General features: G+C 32.1%; 1 protein-coding gene across 1 annotated transcript in view; it reads left to right on the forward strand.

Moving 5' to 3' along the window:
• Positions 1-18,031, forward strand: part of MS3_00008384 (uncharacterized protein) — a 72,077-nt gene that overhangs the window by 22,167 nt on the left and 31,879 nt on the right. The window contains exons 4-6 of the mRNA XM_051216736.1: positions 5,150-5,213; positions 7,838-7,934; positions 15,795-15,974. Of these exons, the coding sequence (XP_051065338.1) occupies positions 5,150-5,213; positions 7,838-7,934; positions 15,795-15,974 (341 nt within the window). The remainder of the gene's footprint in view (positions 1-5,149; positions 5,214-7,837; positions 7,935-15,794; positions 15,975-18,031) is intronic.

An 18,031-nucleotide genomic window follows, 5' to 3' on the forward strand; every position in this document is an offset into this window, starting at 1 on the left:
GCGAGGCTGAATGTCCTGAGTTCGATCTCCGCATTCGTAGTTGTGGATAGGCACTATTGAGGATTTCCGTACCATGACGAAACGGCCCTCCAGTGTTTCCGGGTTTTCAATAGTGGTCTAACTTAGATCAGTTCGGGATTTAAATGAAATTTAAATATTCATCCACTTTACCACTTCACAGTACTTCCATATTTGAAAATTAAAAGGTCAACTAGACAGGTTAAGGATAAGTCATAAAAACTTCCATATTTGTTGTGGTTATTCTACTAATCTTCACTAATGTTATCGAAAGTATTCACATTGGTTATAAATAATCATTACTAAAATTTCTTGATTGAAAGCGACAACTAATGAGAATCCATGAGATAAATAAAAGTTACATTATTCTATCACGTTTTTCATTCTTATTTTATTCATCATTAACAATGGAAATAAATGTATGAAGAAACTGATGACTTATATCAGAGATCTAATTGTAAAATCACTATAAGAATAAGAAAAAAAAATCAAAGATGCACTTACCAGTAGTTTGAAAGAAAGGTAAACAAAAACAAAACAAAAAAACAATCAGATAGATAAACAGACAGATCGATAAATCGAAAGATAGAAACATTTCCATTGTTTACATGAAACTGTTTTTCTAAAATCACTTCTTTCCTTTAAAAGGTTAAACCGGTTAAAAGGGCCACGTGTGTTATAATTGGATAAAGTCGAAGTTTTACTATAGGCATCGGCATTTAATAAAGATTTTTTAACGTGAATTTGGGGTTCATTGTAACATTATATTTGTATTTGTGAAAGAAATACTGCTTAACTCCAGGTTTAGATTATCATTAAGTGATACAACTGATGACATCATTTAGCGATTGACTGACATCTTAAACGATCTTGATGATCATGGTAATCTACCATTTGTTTTTAACTTGAGTTATTTTTTATAGAATCCACTATTCCATATCTTATGGGCCAAATGGTTTGGTGTCATTATCTGAAATAATTGAAGTTCAGTGCACGATAACACTTAATGCCGGAAGGTTTTAGTTAGTTCAATTACTAGTTAATTCATTTGTAAATTCACAACTAGGAACAACTGAAATTGCAAACTGTTATTTGTTTGGTCTATTAAACAAAGGCTTAAACATCTTACTGCTAAAAGTATCTATGTTCTTATGAAGTCTTGAATTAGTTCTGTAATATCATACCTAAAGCTCATTATACATTAGAAACCAATATTTGCAGATTACAGATAGTTTGAGTAAACATTTATTATAACCAACTTTATTTTATTAGGGATCTCGTTATATTATCGAGTTACATATCCGAGTCAGTATTCATTGAGTTAATAGTCGAAATGATCCGTCTAAACAGAAGTTTAGACAGCTTACGACTCGTATGAATTCTTAAGCTTTCAGTATTGAGTAATCAGACGGTAAGATTAAAAGTTCTTGTGTAATTTATATTACAGACTTTCCTTAATTGGATGAGCATTAGAAACGACGAAGCACTGGATATCTATTTTGTCCAGACATGAGACTCCCAACATCCGCGGTCACATTGAAGACTGAATTCGGGACCTGAAGGTGTCTGGACAAGATCTTAACCTCTAAACTACTGAGTGTAGTCGTGAATGTACACTACTGATGAGCCCCGTACTAGAATGAAACAGCTATCTAGTTTTTCCTGATTATCATTAGTTATGTGGCCAAGGTTAGTCTGCGGTTTAAACGACGAAATTCAGTTGCGCTAAAACGTAGTTCACCACTCCCCACATCTTTCAATAGTTATCCAAATGACGCCAGTTAGTGATGAATCTAACCTAGAGCATTCATTCTCGTGTACGAATGTTCAAGCTTTAGACAACTGGCCCGGAATCTACTGGTGTACAAGTCTAAATTTAATTGATATTTCTAGAAAAATAAATTACAGTCATCGAATATCATTGTTAGAATACTGAAGATGCAACACTAAACCCTCTACAAAACAGATCATTTTATATGTTGTATTCATTTTTAAAAATTTATTAAGAATAAATGAAGATAGAAAGTGAAACAGGATACGTATCTGTGAGTTTGTAACACATCTGTCCCTAAATGTTTAATATGTATGGGATTTACAGTATTTTAGAGCACTTTGCTGTTCATTTATGGGGTTAGTGGTTTATTTGAGAGCATAATTTTCACTGAAAACGTCATTTCAAGCACCAACTTTCATTCTATATACTTATTCCATCCAGCAAGTTGGATTGAACTACAACGGCATGTTCACAGAAAATTTATTTAGATTAAAATGAAGTTCTCAATGAAAAGCATGCTCTTATATACACCACTCATCCTCTAAACAAACAAAATAATACTCGACAATATTAAATATTACATGTGTATTGAACGTTAAAAAAATTAGTTAACCTCATACTAAAAAATCGTTTTTATTTTTATTTTTATCAGAAGGGGTATTGTGTAGATTTTAGTAATTTCAATAGTTGAGATCATGAATCAATTGAAGCTAGATCACCATGGAAATCCTGAAAATCCTGAACGACCGTTTCGTCCTTGTATGGGACTCCTCAGTGGCAGTGCGCATCCACGATCCCGCCCCCTACGAGATTCGAAACCAGGATCTATCAGTCTCGAGCGCGAGTGCTTAACTTCTACACCACTGAGCCGGCATCCAAGTTTTATTTTTACTAAATTTTCTACCTTATCTAAATTCATAAAATATGCTAGTAAATAAATGATGTTTCTTGAATATTCTAATCTGGCAAAAACAAAAACATGTCTAGACATTTTGACAGGCAATAAAGTAATTTGATGATTTTAAGCTACTCTACGAAATTATTCATAAATACAATTTTTAGTACGTATATTTATTCTTTGCCAAATATTATTAGACTTTATTTAATACATATAATTTTATTTGTGCCCATTGATCGATATAATATGATGGTTTTTACCAGTATTACTAGTCGATTTGTTATTTGATGTACATTTGAATGTTCCTTTCAATAATTTGCTAGCACATGGTAAATGATCAGAATTTATGTTTTAAAAGTCAATTGATACCTAATGGTTGAATTCATTAGTCAATTGAAGCTAGACTATCATGGAAAACCTGAAAGCACCAGAAGGTTATTTTGCCCCAGTATGGGACTCCTCAGTGTTAGTGCGCACCCACGATCCCGAACCCCGCGAGATTCGAACCCAGGACCTATCGGTCTCGTGCGCGAACACTTAACCTCTGGACCACTGATCTAGCATTCAGTTGTATTGATGTATAACTTCGACCAATTCACGAAATGGCTGTTCAGTGCTTCCAGGTTTTCCATGGTGGTCTAGCTTTATTGACTTATGATTTCAACTATTGAAATTACTAAAATATCCACAAAACACCCTTCTGATAATAATATCATCTAACGTAAAACCACTTGATGTGTGTGTCATGCGAAAATATTTATCATCATTCTTTACTTATATAGTAAGTAATTGATAAACATGTGATATCTAATGGTGTTGACTAAAATGACAAGCTAATTAAATTTTCAATCATGTTTAACATATTTCACACTTGTAATATCATTGTCAACTAGTTAATTCATTAATCATTTTAATTATTATCTGATTGGAAATAGTTATTTAATTTACTGATCAGTAATGGTGAATCAGTTTTGAAAATTTCATTAATCAACATTGAGTTTATTTCACAAAATGATACGATAAATGGCAGACACATTAGTTGATATTATCATTCGTCAACTTCACTATAATATCTGTTTTATATATATCGTTAATGTAATCATTTTTGAATCTATATAACTTACTTTCATTATTGGATTGACTAAGAATATGAAGAGCGTGGAATTAGTTGGAAAACTCAAAATTTTCAAATATTTGTAGTAATTTACTCAAGCGATTACTTTATCATAAAAATCCCTGAAACTTGGAGTTAACCATAATATTCAAGCTCTAACTCTTAAGACGACCTTGGTACCGTTAGGTCTTTTATTGTCTGTTAAGAATAAAGATTGTTTCTACTGAACATTTAATAAAGCTAACATAATATATAAGTGTATCAATGATCAAGAATGATTTCCAGTTATAATATTAAAATATTCAACGAAATTTATATAAACCTGTTTCCCTCCACAGCTTACAATACAAAAAAAGTATCCTCAAAATAGATCATAACAAAATTACAAGATTTAGGATTGGGCATATCATTTGAACTGTTTAAATGATTTGTTTTCTTATTTTATCTAGTTTAATAATTACATTATATCTATTCTGTGGCATATTTGTTCATTAGTATAAAACATTACGAGTATTTTTATAGATTACCGACATTTTTCACTTCCTAAAAGAAAAAAATTTTCTTGACTATCCAAGCTGAAGCAAACATTTTCTTTCACAAGTTTAAATAGTACTATTTAAACGCGTTAATTTAATTCGGTTATTTATTAACTCCGAAGAAGTGGCTTACATTAAGTCACAAAACATCAGTAACACTATTTCTCAACTAATTGGGATATTTCAATGGTTAAGATCATGAGTCAGTTGGAGCTAGACTACCATGAAAAACCTGGAAGCACTGGACGGCTATAACTGGACGAATATAACACTATTATTAACTCTCTATCAAATGCTCAATTTATTTGAAACTATCAAATCTAACCTTGATATTGATACCTATAGACATATTTTTTTCATTAACAATTCAATGAACTACTTTTTATGTTATTAGTAAATAGAGTTAAACACTCAGGTATGATATGAATGTCAATCTATCGTTACCATAAATTTAGAATACATTTATTTAATTACTAGTAATTTCAATAGTTGGAATCATTAGTCAATTGAAGCTAGACAACCATGGAAAACGTGGAAGCACTAGACGGCCGTTTCGTCCTAGTATGCGACTCCTCGGCAGTGAGCATCCATGGTCCCACCTCCCTTCGCGAGATTCGAACCCAGGACCTATCAGTCTCGCACGCTGTGGAGTCCGATACTGTGACGAAAAGACCGTCCATTGCTTCCAGGTTTCCCATGGTAGTCTAGCTTCAATTGACTAATGATTTCAACCATTAATTACTAGTGCTGAAAACTATGATTTTTTGAAGGGGCTAATTCTCAACTTATTTTTAATTTATTCACTTCAGTTTTACGATATGGAATACAATAATGGGTACATCGATTTTGGTAATGCCATGGGCTATACAACAAGTAAGCTATTTATATTTAATTCAATAATAGTACATTGAAATAAATATATATTTTTTCAATAATATCGGTAGTTTTACCGGTGGGTAGGTTTGTTTATAATAATAAGTAAAATTTGTAACGCTTTCTTGTATTATGTAATCCAAAGTTAGTTTACATCATTGGTTAATTTTGAATAGACAATCATTGAGAATAAAAAGTGCTTGTTAGAGTTTATTCATGCTGTAAACTGTCCTTTTAACAAAACGTATATTTAGGTAATAATTGTGTGCTTACTAGTGAGAAGATTTCTGAACATCGTATCATGAAGTTGTGGTCTATGAAGTTTATCCTTCTCTGGCATCAGACAATAAACAAGTCACTAATTAACTGAAGTTAGAAATCTAGTGCATTAAACAATATACAAGTGATCACATGTCAGTGTGCTAATATCAGATCTAGAATACCCTCATTTTCACTCTTGGAGGTTTCATGAGTAAACTCGTACGTTTTCCAATGATCGTTAGTTTGTACTGTCAACCAATTTTTCAAATGAACAGTACTGAAGTGTTCCAATATCAACAGGTATATAGATTCAGCCTCCTCATTTTACACAAATGATGATAATTATATGAATTATTTATCAGTCTACAAGTTGATATTGTTATACGACATTCATAGTACTTTTCCAGTCATACACCATTAACACTGAATTTTGTACCATATATCTTTTAACAGACGAACCATCAATTACAATTGTTGCGTCCCTATGACAAAACCTTCAGCTGAATCCTGGGGGTCAAACCTGTTATTGGAGACGAAGGTTGATCACAATTGATTGATCACTGGGTGGTTGTCAATGTTATATGTGTCAAGTCCTCATTAGTGCAGATCGAATGCTATCGACCATGTTGCAATGTGGCCAACAGTCTAGGTGACTCGACACTGCGTGCACTATGTTGAGATTAGATGGTTGTTGGAGGTAGTCGACAGGAAACGCAGTGTCGAGTCACCTAGACTGTTGGCCACATTGCAACATGGTCGATAGCATTCGATCTGCAATAATAAGTACTTGAAACACATGACATTGATCACCACCCAGTGATCAATCAATTGTGATTACATCTCAGTCCTACAGGAGGTTAGTCACGGCTCGGATAGCTCAGCGGTAATGTCTCTGACTGTGAAGCTGAGTGACACGGGGTCAAATCCGTCAGGGAGTACCAGTTCCCTCAAGATTACAGGTACACCTTGCTGACGATTGCCAAGTAGCACGAAATCCGGGTTCAGGGTTTCCTGTCGACTACCTCCAACCACTACCTAACGAAGGTTGATATATTGAGGCAGTCAGAAACTGATCAAATGATAAGTACATTTAACTGACCAAGGAATCGTCTCTGTTCCTAGGACATATGACTCACTATGTATGTAGAATTCCTCCCTAAACTTCAACCTCTTATTTTAGAAAGAGAATTAAGGAGTTTTGGTATTACCTGACTTTCACACCGATTTAATAGAGAAAAAAATTGAATAAATTCTAATTATTGAACTTCCTGCAAAAAATTTCCACCTAATGCAAATTTGGTCACTCTTTAATAATACCATGTTTGATTACTCTTTGAATATTTGTATTACTCTTGTTAATATATTTTTCCCTTCACCACAGTTTAAATTATTTAAGATTTATATGATAATTATTTAATAACACATACAAACATAGGCTTTTTTCCATATCTATGATCGCGATTTTTCTTTGACATTATAATTTATTCAGCATTGATAAACTTAACATAATTTACCATTGTTAATAGAAATAACTATGCTGAATAAATAAGGCAATAGCTATTTTTACTGTATAAATTCATAACAAGACCTGTTTATTGTAGAATTGTAGTGAATGAGAATGGGACAATCGAATGTATTTGAATACAAAATTACAGAATATCTTAGTAAAATCTAAAATCCACACAATAAATTATTCATTTGTAAAATGTCAATCAATCGTCTCAGAATTGATCATTCCTCCATCTTCACACCAATCATTCTCTGTTATCATTTTCTTTTCTTTAATCTTCTTAACCTTCTGCCTCCAGGCATTTTATTTTCAATTGATAACACATACTACTCATATCTGTTGACATCAGTAGTTCAAATCACAAAATATTATTCTAAATAATTTACATAAACTAATAAAGTAGACAAGCGTTTTATGTTTCATCGATTCCATATAATTCACTATCTACTGATTATTTTCTTATGAAGTAAAACTCAACTTTTTCAGTTTTGTTTTGTTTTTCTTATTATTTTTTGTATGGAATTTTACTGAAAATATTATCAAATCACATTATAAGTTAACTCAATAGACAGATATGACTATTAAAAAGAAAACATATGTATTATTGTATACTGAATAAATTCATAAGTAGTCAATAACAACATATTTCAATGTGATCAATCTACTTTAGTTTTGCAATCAACAGGTATGTTAATAATAGTAATAATAACTTTCTTGTCGTAAAAGTAGAGAAAAGGAGAGAGAGAGAGAGTGAGTGAGTGAGAGGAACGAAAAACCATCGGCTTGTCACAATCAACTGATTTTATTATTATTATTACTGTTGTTTTTTTCATTATCATTTATTTTTCAATAGGCTGGTTTCGCTTTGGGTATATTTTTAATTATATTTGTCGCATTCATTGCTTGGTATTGTGCTTATCTTGTATTGAAGGCAACAGAAGATTTGAAAAGTATGTAATATTTTTAATGATTATCATTGTTATTTTTACATATATGTAAATTGTTTGTTTGTTTTTTTAATTTTTAATAATGAGCATTTTACGATATAGATTTTGAGATGGTGGAGAAGATTTGAAGCTCAGGTGGATGATTTTGGTGGAGTTTTGTTCTCGACTAAACCATCCAGCTCAGAGAACAAAACTCCACCAAAACAATATAGATTTTTATGAGGTATATATGTGAATATTGTAGAATAGAAACCTAAAGCATATCAATCGAATTGTTCAGGAATGAAAGATTGAATAACATAAAAATAAATTTGGTTATAATTTGTTAGTAACATCCACCCTCGCATTAGTGAATAGTTTTACACATCTTTCCCCATTTTTTCGCACTCGAATCTGTCGTTTTGTAATATTAATCATTTTAAAAATAGTACAATCGGTTATTATTGTTTGAAGATGTAATTTATGTAGTGATTATCTTCACATTATTAATGAACTCTATTAATCATGCTGTCAATAGTTCACATTCAAGTTTAATCATCGTTCAAGTCAGAAATAATTTGTATCTTGAATGTGTTACATTTTAAAATATTCACTTAAACATCCTGAACGTTACGTTTTTTAGTCATTTTAATGTTAAAATACTAAAGATTCACGTTGTGTATAATTCGAACAATACATAGAGACAAACAAGACTGATCATTGATTTTTTATGTACATATAAAAGTATTAAACCAATCAAGGCAACCTATGAGTCAATGGTCACAATGAAATGGATTGCATATCCACCCATTATAGATAAAATATACAAATCGGTAGTAAGAAGACAGGTTTACTAGCAGTGATAAACATAATAAGGTCCAAATTAATAGTTCAATATAGGAGGAAGGTCGTACGTGGATAAATAAACTTTAAAATAATCTCCACAAAAGATTACTAAATCGCGTAGTAAAATGTATGTAAATGTAAATGTAAACTGTAAAGGTCAAAAAAATGATGAACAAGTTCTGAATGTGAAAAAATTCAATAAATTAATTTGTTAAGTGATATTTGGCCAAGAAAGAGACAGAGGTTTCACGAATGTATTCTGAACACATAAACTAGGGTTACAGGTTCGGATCTCCATAAATTCTGTTGTATATAGAAGGTGATGTTGAGCCCCACTAGGCACTGACGAAGGTATATGATAGATTACTCGGAATGATTCAGCTTTATGTACCGTATGAACACCATCAACCAGGTGTGGCAAGAAAGAGCCTATATATACGGCGCTTCTGCTGTCAATTTTTCTTTATGACTGCCAAAACCCTTCTGAAGTATTTTGGTCCCTTCGAAATCAATCATGTTAACTGTTTCTGACGCATATAGCTCTATCGCCGACCTTTCCTCAAGTTTCTTCAGATAAATCGAGGATTTGGGAACATTTTTAAACGTTGTTTGCATTCCTTCAAACTACATAAGCTGCATTACAATCATGACAGTTGCTCTCATAGAAAAAATTCTGTTGTTATTCCTTTGAAAAATTATCCTTAATTTTCACCAATGCTAATCTTATGGTATAACTAGCAAGAAAATACACTCTTATATTATGCTTGTTTCGAATCATATTTTTTGCTACAGTATGGGATGATTACGGTGGCCTTCCATTTTTTCAGTATACACTCTAATTTAATTTTTCTTTCATTTGTAATAATCTTTAAAAACTCTCTGTAGTAATTATTAGACAATATTCCATTCAATTCAACCTGTCTACAATCCTTCTCTGTAATGAGGTTAATATTCCTGTTAATTATTTTTTTACAACTGCGAACCATAATCTAAGTATATTTCAGAATGTGTTGATTTCCTAAATAAATTTACTTTTAACTTATTATTGTCTCCTTTCAACCAAACAATCGAGAAACGCTAGATTGTGGTCATTGAACTCTATTTCCTTGGTCAGTTTGATGTCAATATCTAAATATGATTGGATAAGCACAGTAAAGATTTAATTTGTTTATTAAACACCATATATTCTTTGATAATTTTGATTTTGATTATTATTCTGAAGAAGTTTGCTGGACGAAACGTTGAAACCATTTACATTCAATAGCTAATACTACTTGAATTATAATTTTCACAAAAAAAAAATAAAATGACTTAACTGAGTACAGATCAAATAAAAATTAAGAATTACTACCATGGAAAGAAAAGTATTACATAAAAAATAATTTATGAATGAGGGTCACCATTATTAATTCTCACTTCTTATCTAATCTGTACTCAGTTCATCAATTACATTTTATCTAATATTTTAAAGATTACATAAGTATAACAATAATATTATATGCAAAGATGGATAGTGGCTAGCAGTGGAATTTAGGACATGAGTTTCGTCCTATTTACGCTCTTATTCCAGAATAGTTATATATTCAGTCTATGAATATTAGCATAGAAACATCAATTATAACTCTTCCATATGTTTGTAAACGTCTGGATAAAATACAGTTTTGATATTTATTATTTACTATTCTATTATGTAAACATAAATATTCGGTCATTCATAATCTTTATTTCTGATTTGACCTTGGTGAGAAGAAAAAGAAAAAGCAGATCCAACAAGTGTTAGTTATTAATGTTCTGCCATTTGACTAAGGAGCTTTTAAAGCTTTTTCATACTCCAATTACTAATAAATTTCGTAAAAAAAGAATGCCTAGTAAAGTAGACACATGATCTACAGGTTTATGACATATTTCAATTTAAGGTTAAGCAAATAATATAGATTGTTATTACAAAATATTGTGAAGATCGTAGAATCTAAAATTTCAAACCACAAACTAATCTTAGTTAAATGATCATTGAAAAACAGCGAGAAGTAGATAGCTTTCCTGTCAATATAGGATTTCTCAGTAGTAAGTATCCATGATCTTGTCATAGATTGAGTCCTGAATCTTCACATCAAGTGGCAAGTGCATAATGACCTGAAATCCAATGGCTTACATTCCTAACTAAATTCAGATTGTGATATTATTGTGTAATCATCATCTAAAATCAGTTTGTGACATGAAATGTCAAACAAATGAATTGTCAGGCTAATTATTCATAGTAATAATTAATGGATTACGCTTTGTGTAGTTAATGTAAAACTGATATGTCCTGAACTTCTTACCACTCTATAGCAAAGTGGCTGGCAGATCTCCAAGAACTCTTAAGAAAACCCATTTGTAGACATTCCGTACATGATACTTTTGAATTTACTGAACACATAAAAGAAGTTAATGTAAATGACAAAATAACGCTATCTCTGGAGGTCGAATCACTATTCACTAATGTTCCACTTACAGAGACCACCAGTTAACATCAGAATACCGGAAGTTCATTTGAAGGAACTACTTCTACGTTGCACTTGCGATGTACAGTTTATATTCAACGACGCAATTTATAGACAAAGGGACGGCATAGCAATGGGATCCCCTTTTGGTCAATTATCAGCAGATTGCTTCATGACCACTCTATAAAACGATCAACATAAAACGATTATAGAAAACTTCCACCTGTATAAAAGGTGCGTAGATGATATCCTTATCATCTGTGACAACAAATATGACTCGAGTCATCTTTTAAAGACATTTATAAATGTCACACAGTAATAAATTTCACACTTGAAGTTGAAAACAAACAAAATATTCACTTTCTTGATGTGGAAATGACAAGAAAACAAGGCGGAACTCCAAGAAGATCTATCTACAGGAAACCCATGTGGAATGGTCAACTACAGAGTTTACATAGATGGATCCCCATTGGTCGAAAGAGAAACTTAATAATATCACTTACTACACGAATACAAAGAATTTGTAGTCCCGAGGTCATAGATGACGAACTGGGACTCTCGAAAAAAATACTTCCATATTCAATGACAAGAGCAGAAAACCAAAAACACAAATAACTTCAATCTGAAAGAAAACATCATACATGAACATGGACGTTATTGGTGAAAGAGCCATATACGTCTTAAAGAGAAGTTCTCATTCTTTAAAAAGAACGTTCTACGCAGCAACGTTGCGAACAGTTTTCTCCAGCTGATCATTGTTCATCAATAATATTAAGGATAAATTATCTCATCTGACCAATTCAATGTACATTTATCAATTACCCGCTCACGTGGAACCAGATATACAGGTCGTTCGATGCGTACTTTTTCCAAGAGAACTCAAGAACATTATCCCGTGTGGCTAAGAGGAGGAGGAAACGGCTCAATAAGAAGTTAAATAATCGAACACCTTGTGAACGAAGGTCATTCAATCAAGATGAACTCTGCGTTCAAAGTCATCTACAAGGTAATTTGAAGACTTCCAAAGGCAATCATATTGCATCTTCTTAGCATAGCCTAAGCAACAGCCATAAATCTGGGAAAACCAGAATTGTTTGTTCAAAAGAGATTGATAAAACCTCTCTTTCGTCCATGGTCTTAATGTCTTATAATATTTTTAATTTTTTTCTTCATACTCTTCTTCCATTATAGCCATCTGCTTCTCCATCTTCTCCTCACACCTTCTACCCCCAACTGGTTTATTTCTGGTTCTATGATCGTTTTGACTACACTTAATCTCAATTCCAACATTTTATCTTATTATGTTGAGCCACCCTTTCCCAATGATCATTTCGCTATCTATCTATTGATGAATATTTAAGCCATTAACAATCAAACGATTATTAGTTTCAATAGTTGAGATCATGAGTCAATCGAAGCTAGACCACCATGGAAAACCTGAAAGCACTGGGCCGCAGTTTCATCCTATTGTGAGACTCCTCGGCAGTGCGCATTCACGACCCCATCTCGTGGGATTTGAACCTAGGACCCATCAGTCTCACGCTCGAGCGCTTACTCACTAAACCACTGGGCCAGCCTGTATCCAATGGTGTTAATGTCTAACTTCAACTAATCCACGAAATTGAGCGACACGTCTACCATTGTCATCAATGATTTACTATCTCATAACAGACCCGGTTGAACTCCACTAGTCACGGTTTCTCATTAGAACTCCACAATAGGACGAAACGGCCGTCCAGTGCGTACGGGTTTTTCATGGTAATCTAGCTTCAATTGACTCATAATCTCAACTACTGAAATTACTACAATCTCCACAAAAGCCCTTCTGATTATTAATTCCCCTGTTTTTAAAATTTTTTAATACCTTTGTTTATTCTAGCTCATTGTTACCATGTCTAACAGAAGTTTGTTATCATTGTTATTGTAATCATTATCATCCTGAGAAAAAACATAAGTATATATATATTTGCGATTGTACAGCTTTGAAAATGAATTCGCCGAAAAGAGAACACTTTGCTGAATCAGTTTTTCCTATATAATGTAAAACTATCTCTCATTTAACTAGTCACTATAGTCACTTATTTATAAAATGAATATAATAATAAATTAATAGAATGTTAAACATGATAAACGTTTTAAATTGTTTGTTAAAACACCGGCCGATATTGACTATTTAATTTATTTATAGGACCATAAGAGATTAATTAACTGAACAAAAATGTTATTCACTAACGATGTTTAGATTATCATATTTTGATTTTCAAATGTATGAAACATTGGAAATGACTATAAATGAATGTTAATTCGGTATCAATGTCAAAGTTGAACTTCATAGTTTCAAATTAATTGAGCATATGGTAGAGTGACTTACATTAGGTCACAAAACGTCAGAAACACAATTTTTTCTACTTATTGGAATACAACAAAACTATTTTTTTTAATGGTTGAAATCATGAGACAATTGAAACTAGACCACCATGGAAAACCTGAAAGCACTGGATGGCCGTTTCGTTCAACTGTTGGACTCTTTAGTATTGTGCATCCATGAACCCGTCTAGCAAGATTCGAACACAAGGTGGTCTAGCTTCAATTGACTCATGTTCTCAACCATTGATATTACTGTAACATCTACATAAACCCTTCTGAGCTAAAAATATATTTATTGTTAATTCGGATTGTATTATTATGCTTGTACAGAGATATGAAGTCCTGATAATCTATTTTTCCAATTGCTCTTTGATCATATTTGATGATTTATTAATGTTTAACTATATAGAAAATGCCTTTATCGACAATTTCCTGTCGAGGATAAAATTCGAGTTATTCAACATTGCATAATGTATAAGAAAAGATTCCTGATAGCCCATTTTAACTTTAAATGCTAGTTATGTAGAAATACGTGATATGTTATCTTTTTGCATCTCTTTCATACTTTCATGGCTGTAACATAAAAATTTTCGTCACTATTCATCTTTCTTGATAACATCAAGTTATTTTGACATTAAGCCCTAAAGACTAGTGACTAATAAACATTATCACATGTCACTTATACCAGAATGCATCTTCACTATATTCAACGACGGTATATCGTTTTCTAAATTAACTTTCATTGAAGCGTATCTACAAGTGGAAATATCAACTCAATCTTGTGAGCTATTCTCAACCAAGACATTGATGATCAATCCTGCATACATGACTACCATTAGTAGTTTATAATTTCCTTAGGCATATTACAAAATTTTACATAAAATAAGCCTTACACATCGTTCGATCCGCAGCATAGGTAAACTATATTCTTTCAGTGGGTAGATCAGAAACTGAATATGAAGGAGGAATTTTAGAATTATTTTTGGGTACTGAAGTATTTGTGAGTTTCTGCCATGTTATCACAAATGTCAACCTTTCCAATGGATTATGAATTATGTTGTATTTGTCTTTGAAGAAAAGAGGTACTATCCTAATTTTGAAGATATTCAAACCAATAACAAATGAAATATATTTTTAAGTGGTTGTATAATCAATGAAATACTTGTTTCACTCCTACTGATAATCTTCGAAAAATAAAGGAAGAAGAAATAAATTAGATGTTTCCAATCAAAGAGTTTAATTAAATAGTCAGTGATCGTCGTCTCTGCCTTATGAGAGAACATGAACTCCTATTAGACATTTTTGGCTCCCGAAATGTGACTCCGGAGTACTCAATGGACTAATTCGCAGAGAGACACTAAGATATTCTATGAATATCCAAGTATTTCTTAAAATATTATATTAAAATCGTTAATTTTACTTCCGACGTAGTTACTTTGTGATACAGTTTTTACTTGGCTTAAAAACATTTAGTCAGAATGGTTTCTAAATTCACATCATCCATTATATATTCTTAGAGATCAAACTTAGAAAAGCTATATATCACACGTTGTTGAATGGTGGTTAGGAGTGGAATTCAAGACGAGCTTTTCGTCGTATTAGGTTTTAGGCATACGAATATACCTGGTTTCTAGTGTTGATGTTCATACCGAGATTCAAACCCAGTACATTTCGCTTCAGACTCCAACAAGTTATTTACTAGTCTGTTGAATATCACATTACATTTTTGAAGTAAATTAGATCAGTCGATTTCTTACTTTGATTTATTTTTTGATTCTTCAGTGCCTAATATTCACTTTATATTATTTAATACTTTCCACGTTGTTATATATTTGTTTGATAAAATTATATTTTAAACATAGTTTCATCAATAACTATCGTAAATCAATAATTGAATGCATATTTTCATAGTCCAAACCAAGAGCTGATCTTATCTAGGCAACCACTGAAGACCAGAAGGTACTGGACACCAGTTTCGTTCAGCGGTGCGTGTCCATGACCCCACCACAAGGAATCAAGCGCACTAGCTTCAATCTCGTCCACAAACACCTAACTTCAACAATACCGAGTCAACATCTAACAGTGTTAGTGTCTAGATCCACTCAATTTAAGATACAGATCAACAATGTACGATTACCCAGATTGTTAATAGTTTTTTTATTACTTTATTGTTTTTTTTTCATTCTAGTTATACAAAATACTCGTTCATCTGCTGACATTGAGTTTACAGACGTATGTCAATATCATTTAGGAAAACCTGGTTACATTTTGGCAATCTCATTTTCTATGTTAGCTCTTTTTGGTGCAATTATAGTCTATTATGTTTTAATGTGTAATTTCCTATATTACACTGGGGATTTTATTTACAGTAAGTTGACAGTGGTGTTTTTGTTCCAACTTTTTTACTCTATATAGGTCATATTATTATAGATACTTCCTCTTAAAGTGTATTTCTACCTTATTGATAATGTTCCAAACATGGTTATATTATTAGAAACGATGCATACATTTCTTATGTTCATATTTTATTTAAGTGTTTATTCAGACAATTTGTCTATACAAATTTATTTTATAATTTGGAATCAATCAAGTAATCTTTTGATGTAATCAACAAGATTTTGCTTTGGAGTAAACTTATTACCACAGTTATGTTAGAAATGGTAATATATCACTTATTTACTTCGTAAAATGAGATCTACTACTTAATTATTCTTTTCATATATTTTCGACGATTTAAAAGGTAACATATGACTGACTACTTGGAGTATATTACACCTAAATGGTGTTTGAATGAATAATATTTTCTGATAAGTATTAAAACGTAAACAAATGTAAACAAGTAAAACAGGGTCTCTTGTATTGTTCAAGATGCTTTTATTATCAGGAATGTTAAGTTGTTATTATAGAATTATTACTACTACAGGATTAACATTAAATCATATGAACCCTCAATAATTAAAAATTCGTGTAAATACATTTAATAATGCAATTAAGTCTTTATTATACTGGGAATAACTGTGAATTATATTTTACTGTTTCTTTGGCAGTCGATTTTTACAACGCTTAGATTTATTAAGTTTCCGAATACAGTCTTATTGCAGTCTTACAAAAAGCTTGTGAATTAAGTAAATATCGGGGCGATTCGCAAAGTATGCACATATGCCAATAACAGACTGATCAATTGTAGTCTTAAACCTCAATGGGAAGATACAAGCCAAACAATACCAAGTGAATTTAAATTGACCCCATTGAACAAGCACGTGGCTATCAGGACTCAGTAGCTGAGTACATAACGCGATGGCGTTTGAAGCGAATGGTACTGGGTTCGAGTCCCAGAGTGAGCATCAACTCTGAGGTGCAGGTACATCCAGCTGACGAGTCTCAAATAGAACGAAACGCGCGTCTTGGATTCCATGGCTAGCCACTATCCATCATTTCTTACAAATAGTTTCCAAAATGTTTATATTCAAGACTATACTATCTGGAAAGTGACAGATTACAGGTCAACGAACAATATATATGATTATAGATGTCATTATCAAGGTTTAACTTGATAATTTCAAATAACTTGAGCAATAAGATATTTGTAATATCCCAATGAGTAGAAAAATTAAGTTTTTAAATTTTCTGACGTTTCGTAAATCAGTATGAGTCACTTCTTCAGAAAATAAAGAAATAACCAGATTAAATTAACCCAAGTTTAAATGGTACAAAGGAGCAAAGCAAGAATATTAAATGTGATCAAGTCAATGTCATGTCATTCCGGTCAAGGTGATTTATATGAGGCATATTTGTGTATTAGTGCGTGTCTGTGTATAGTAAAGGATGAAAAAATGTGACATTTGTGTTGCGAAAGAACGGAGTTGAGTTTCTACGTACGATAATGGTGTGAGATATGAATAAAATCAATCATAGTAGCTTGGATAGATGGTCGAAGTTGGATGGATAATGAGGTCTTCTTTTCTATTGAGGGCAATAGGATTAAGCAATATGTGAAAAGTTTCAGCAACTCTTCTTTCTTTGTAATCGGAAAACACTTTATTATTTTGATGCTTTTAAAGTTGATTTGATGGTTATTGTAAATCACATGAACTGCTATTGTCGATTTATTTTGGAGTTTTTCCAGTTTTATGGGATTATTAGGCGGTTTGTTTGTGTACTTAAGATGTTTTTTGGCTTGAGTCGAGATTTCGCGGGATAACTCTGCAATATAGAACGTATCACAATCGACACATCCTAATTTGTAGAAATAATTCGGAGTTGACAAGAAGGGGATTTTTCCCTTTATGGGAACTAACTTATTTTGAAATGTGTTCGTTGTTTTGTATGTACTTTAATTCTGTGTCGCTGTAACACTCTTTGGAGTTCTGTTGTTTCATGGTGGTGTGGTAAAACTAAAGTATCAGTCCATGATATTTCATTGGG

The sequence above is a fragment of the Schistosoma haematobium genome, chromosome 6, assembly GCF_000699445.3.
Source record: "Schistosoma haematobium chromosome 6, whole genome shotgun sequence".
Taxonomy (NCBI): Eukaryota; Metazoa; Platyhelminthes; class Trematoda; order Strigeidida; family Schistosomatidae; genus Schistosoma; species Schistosoma haematobium.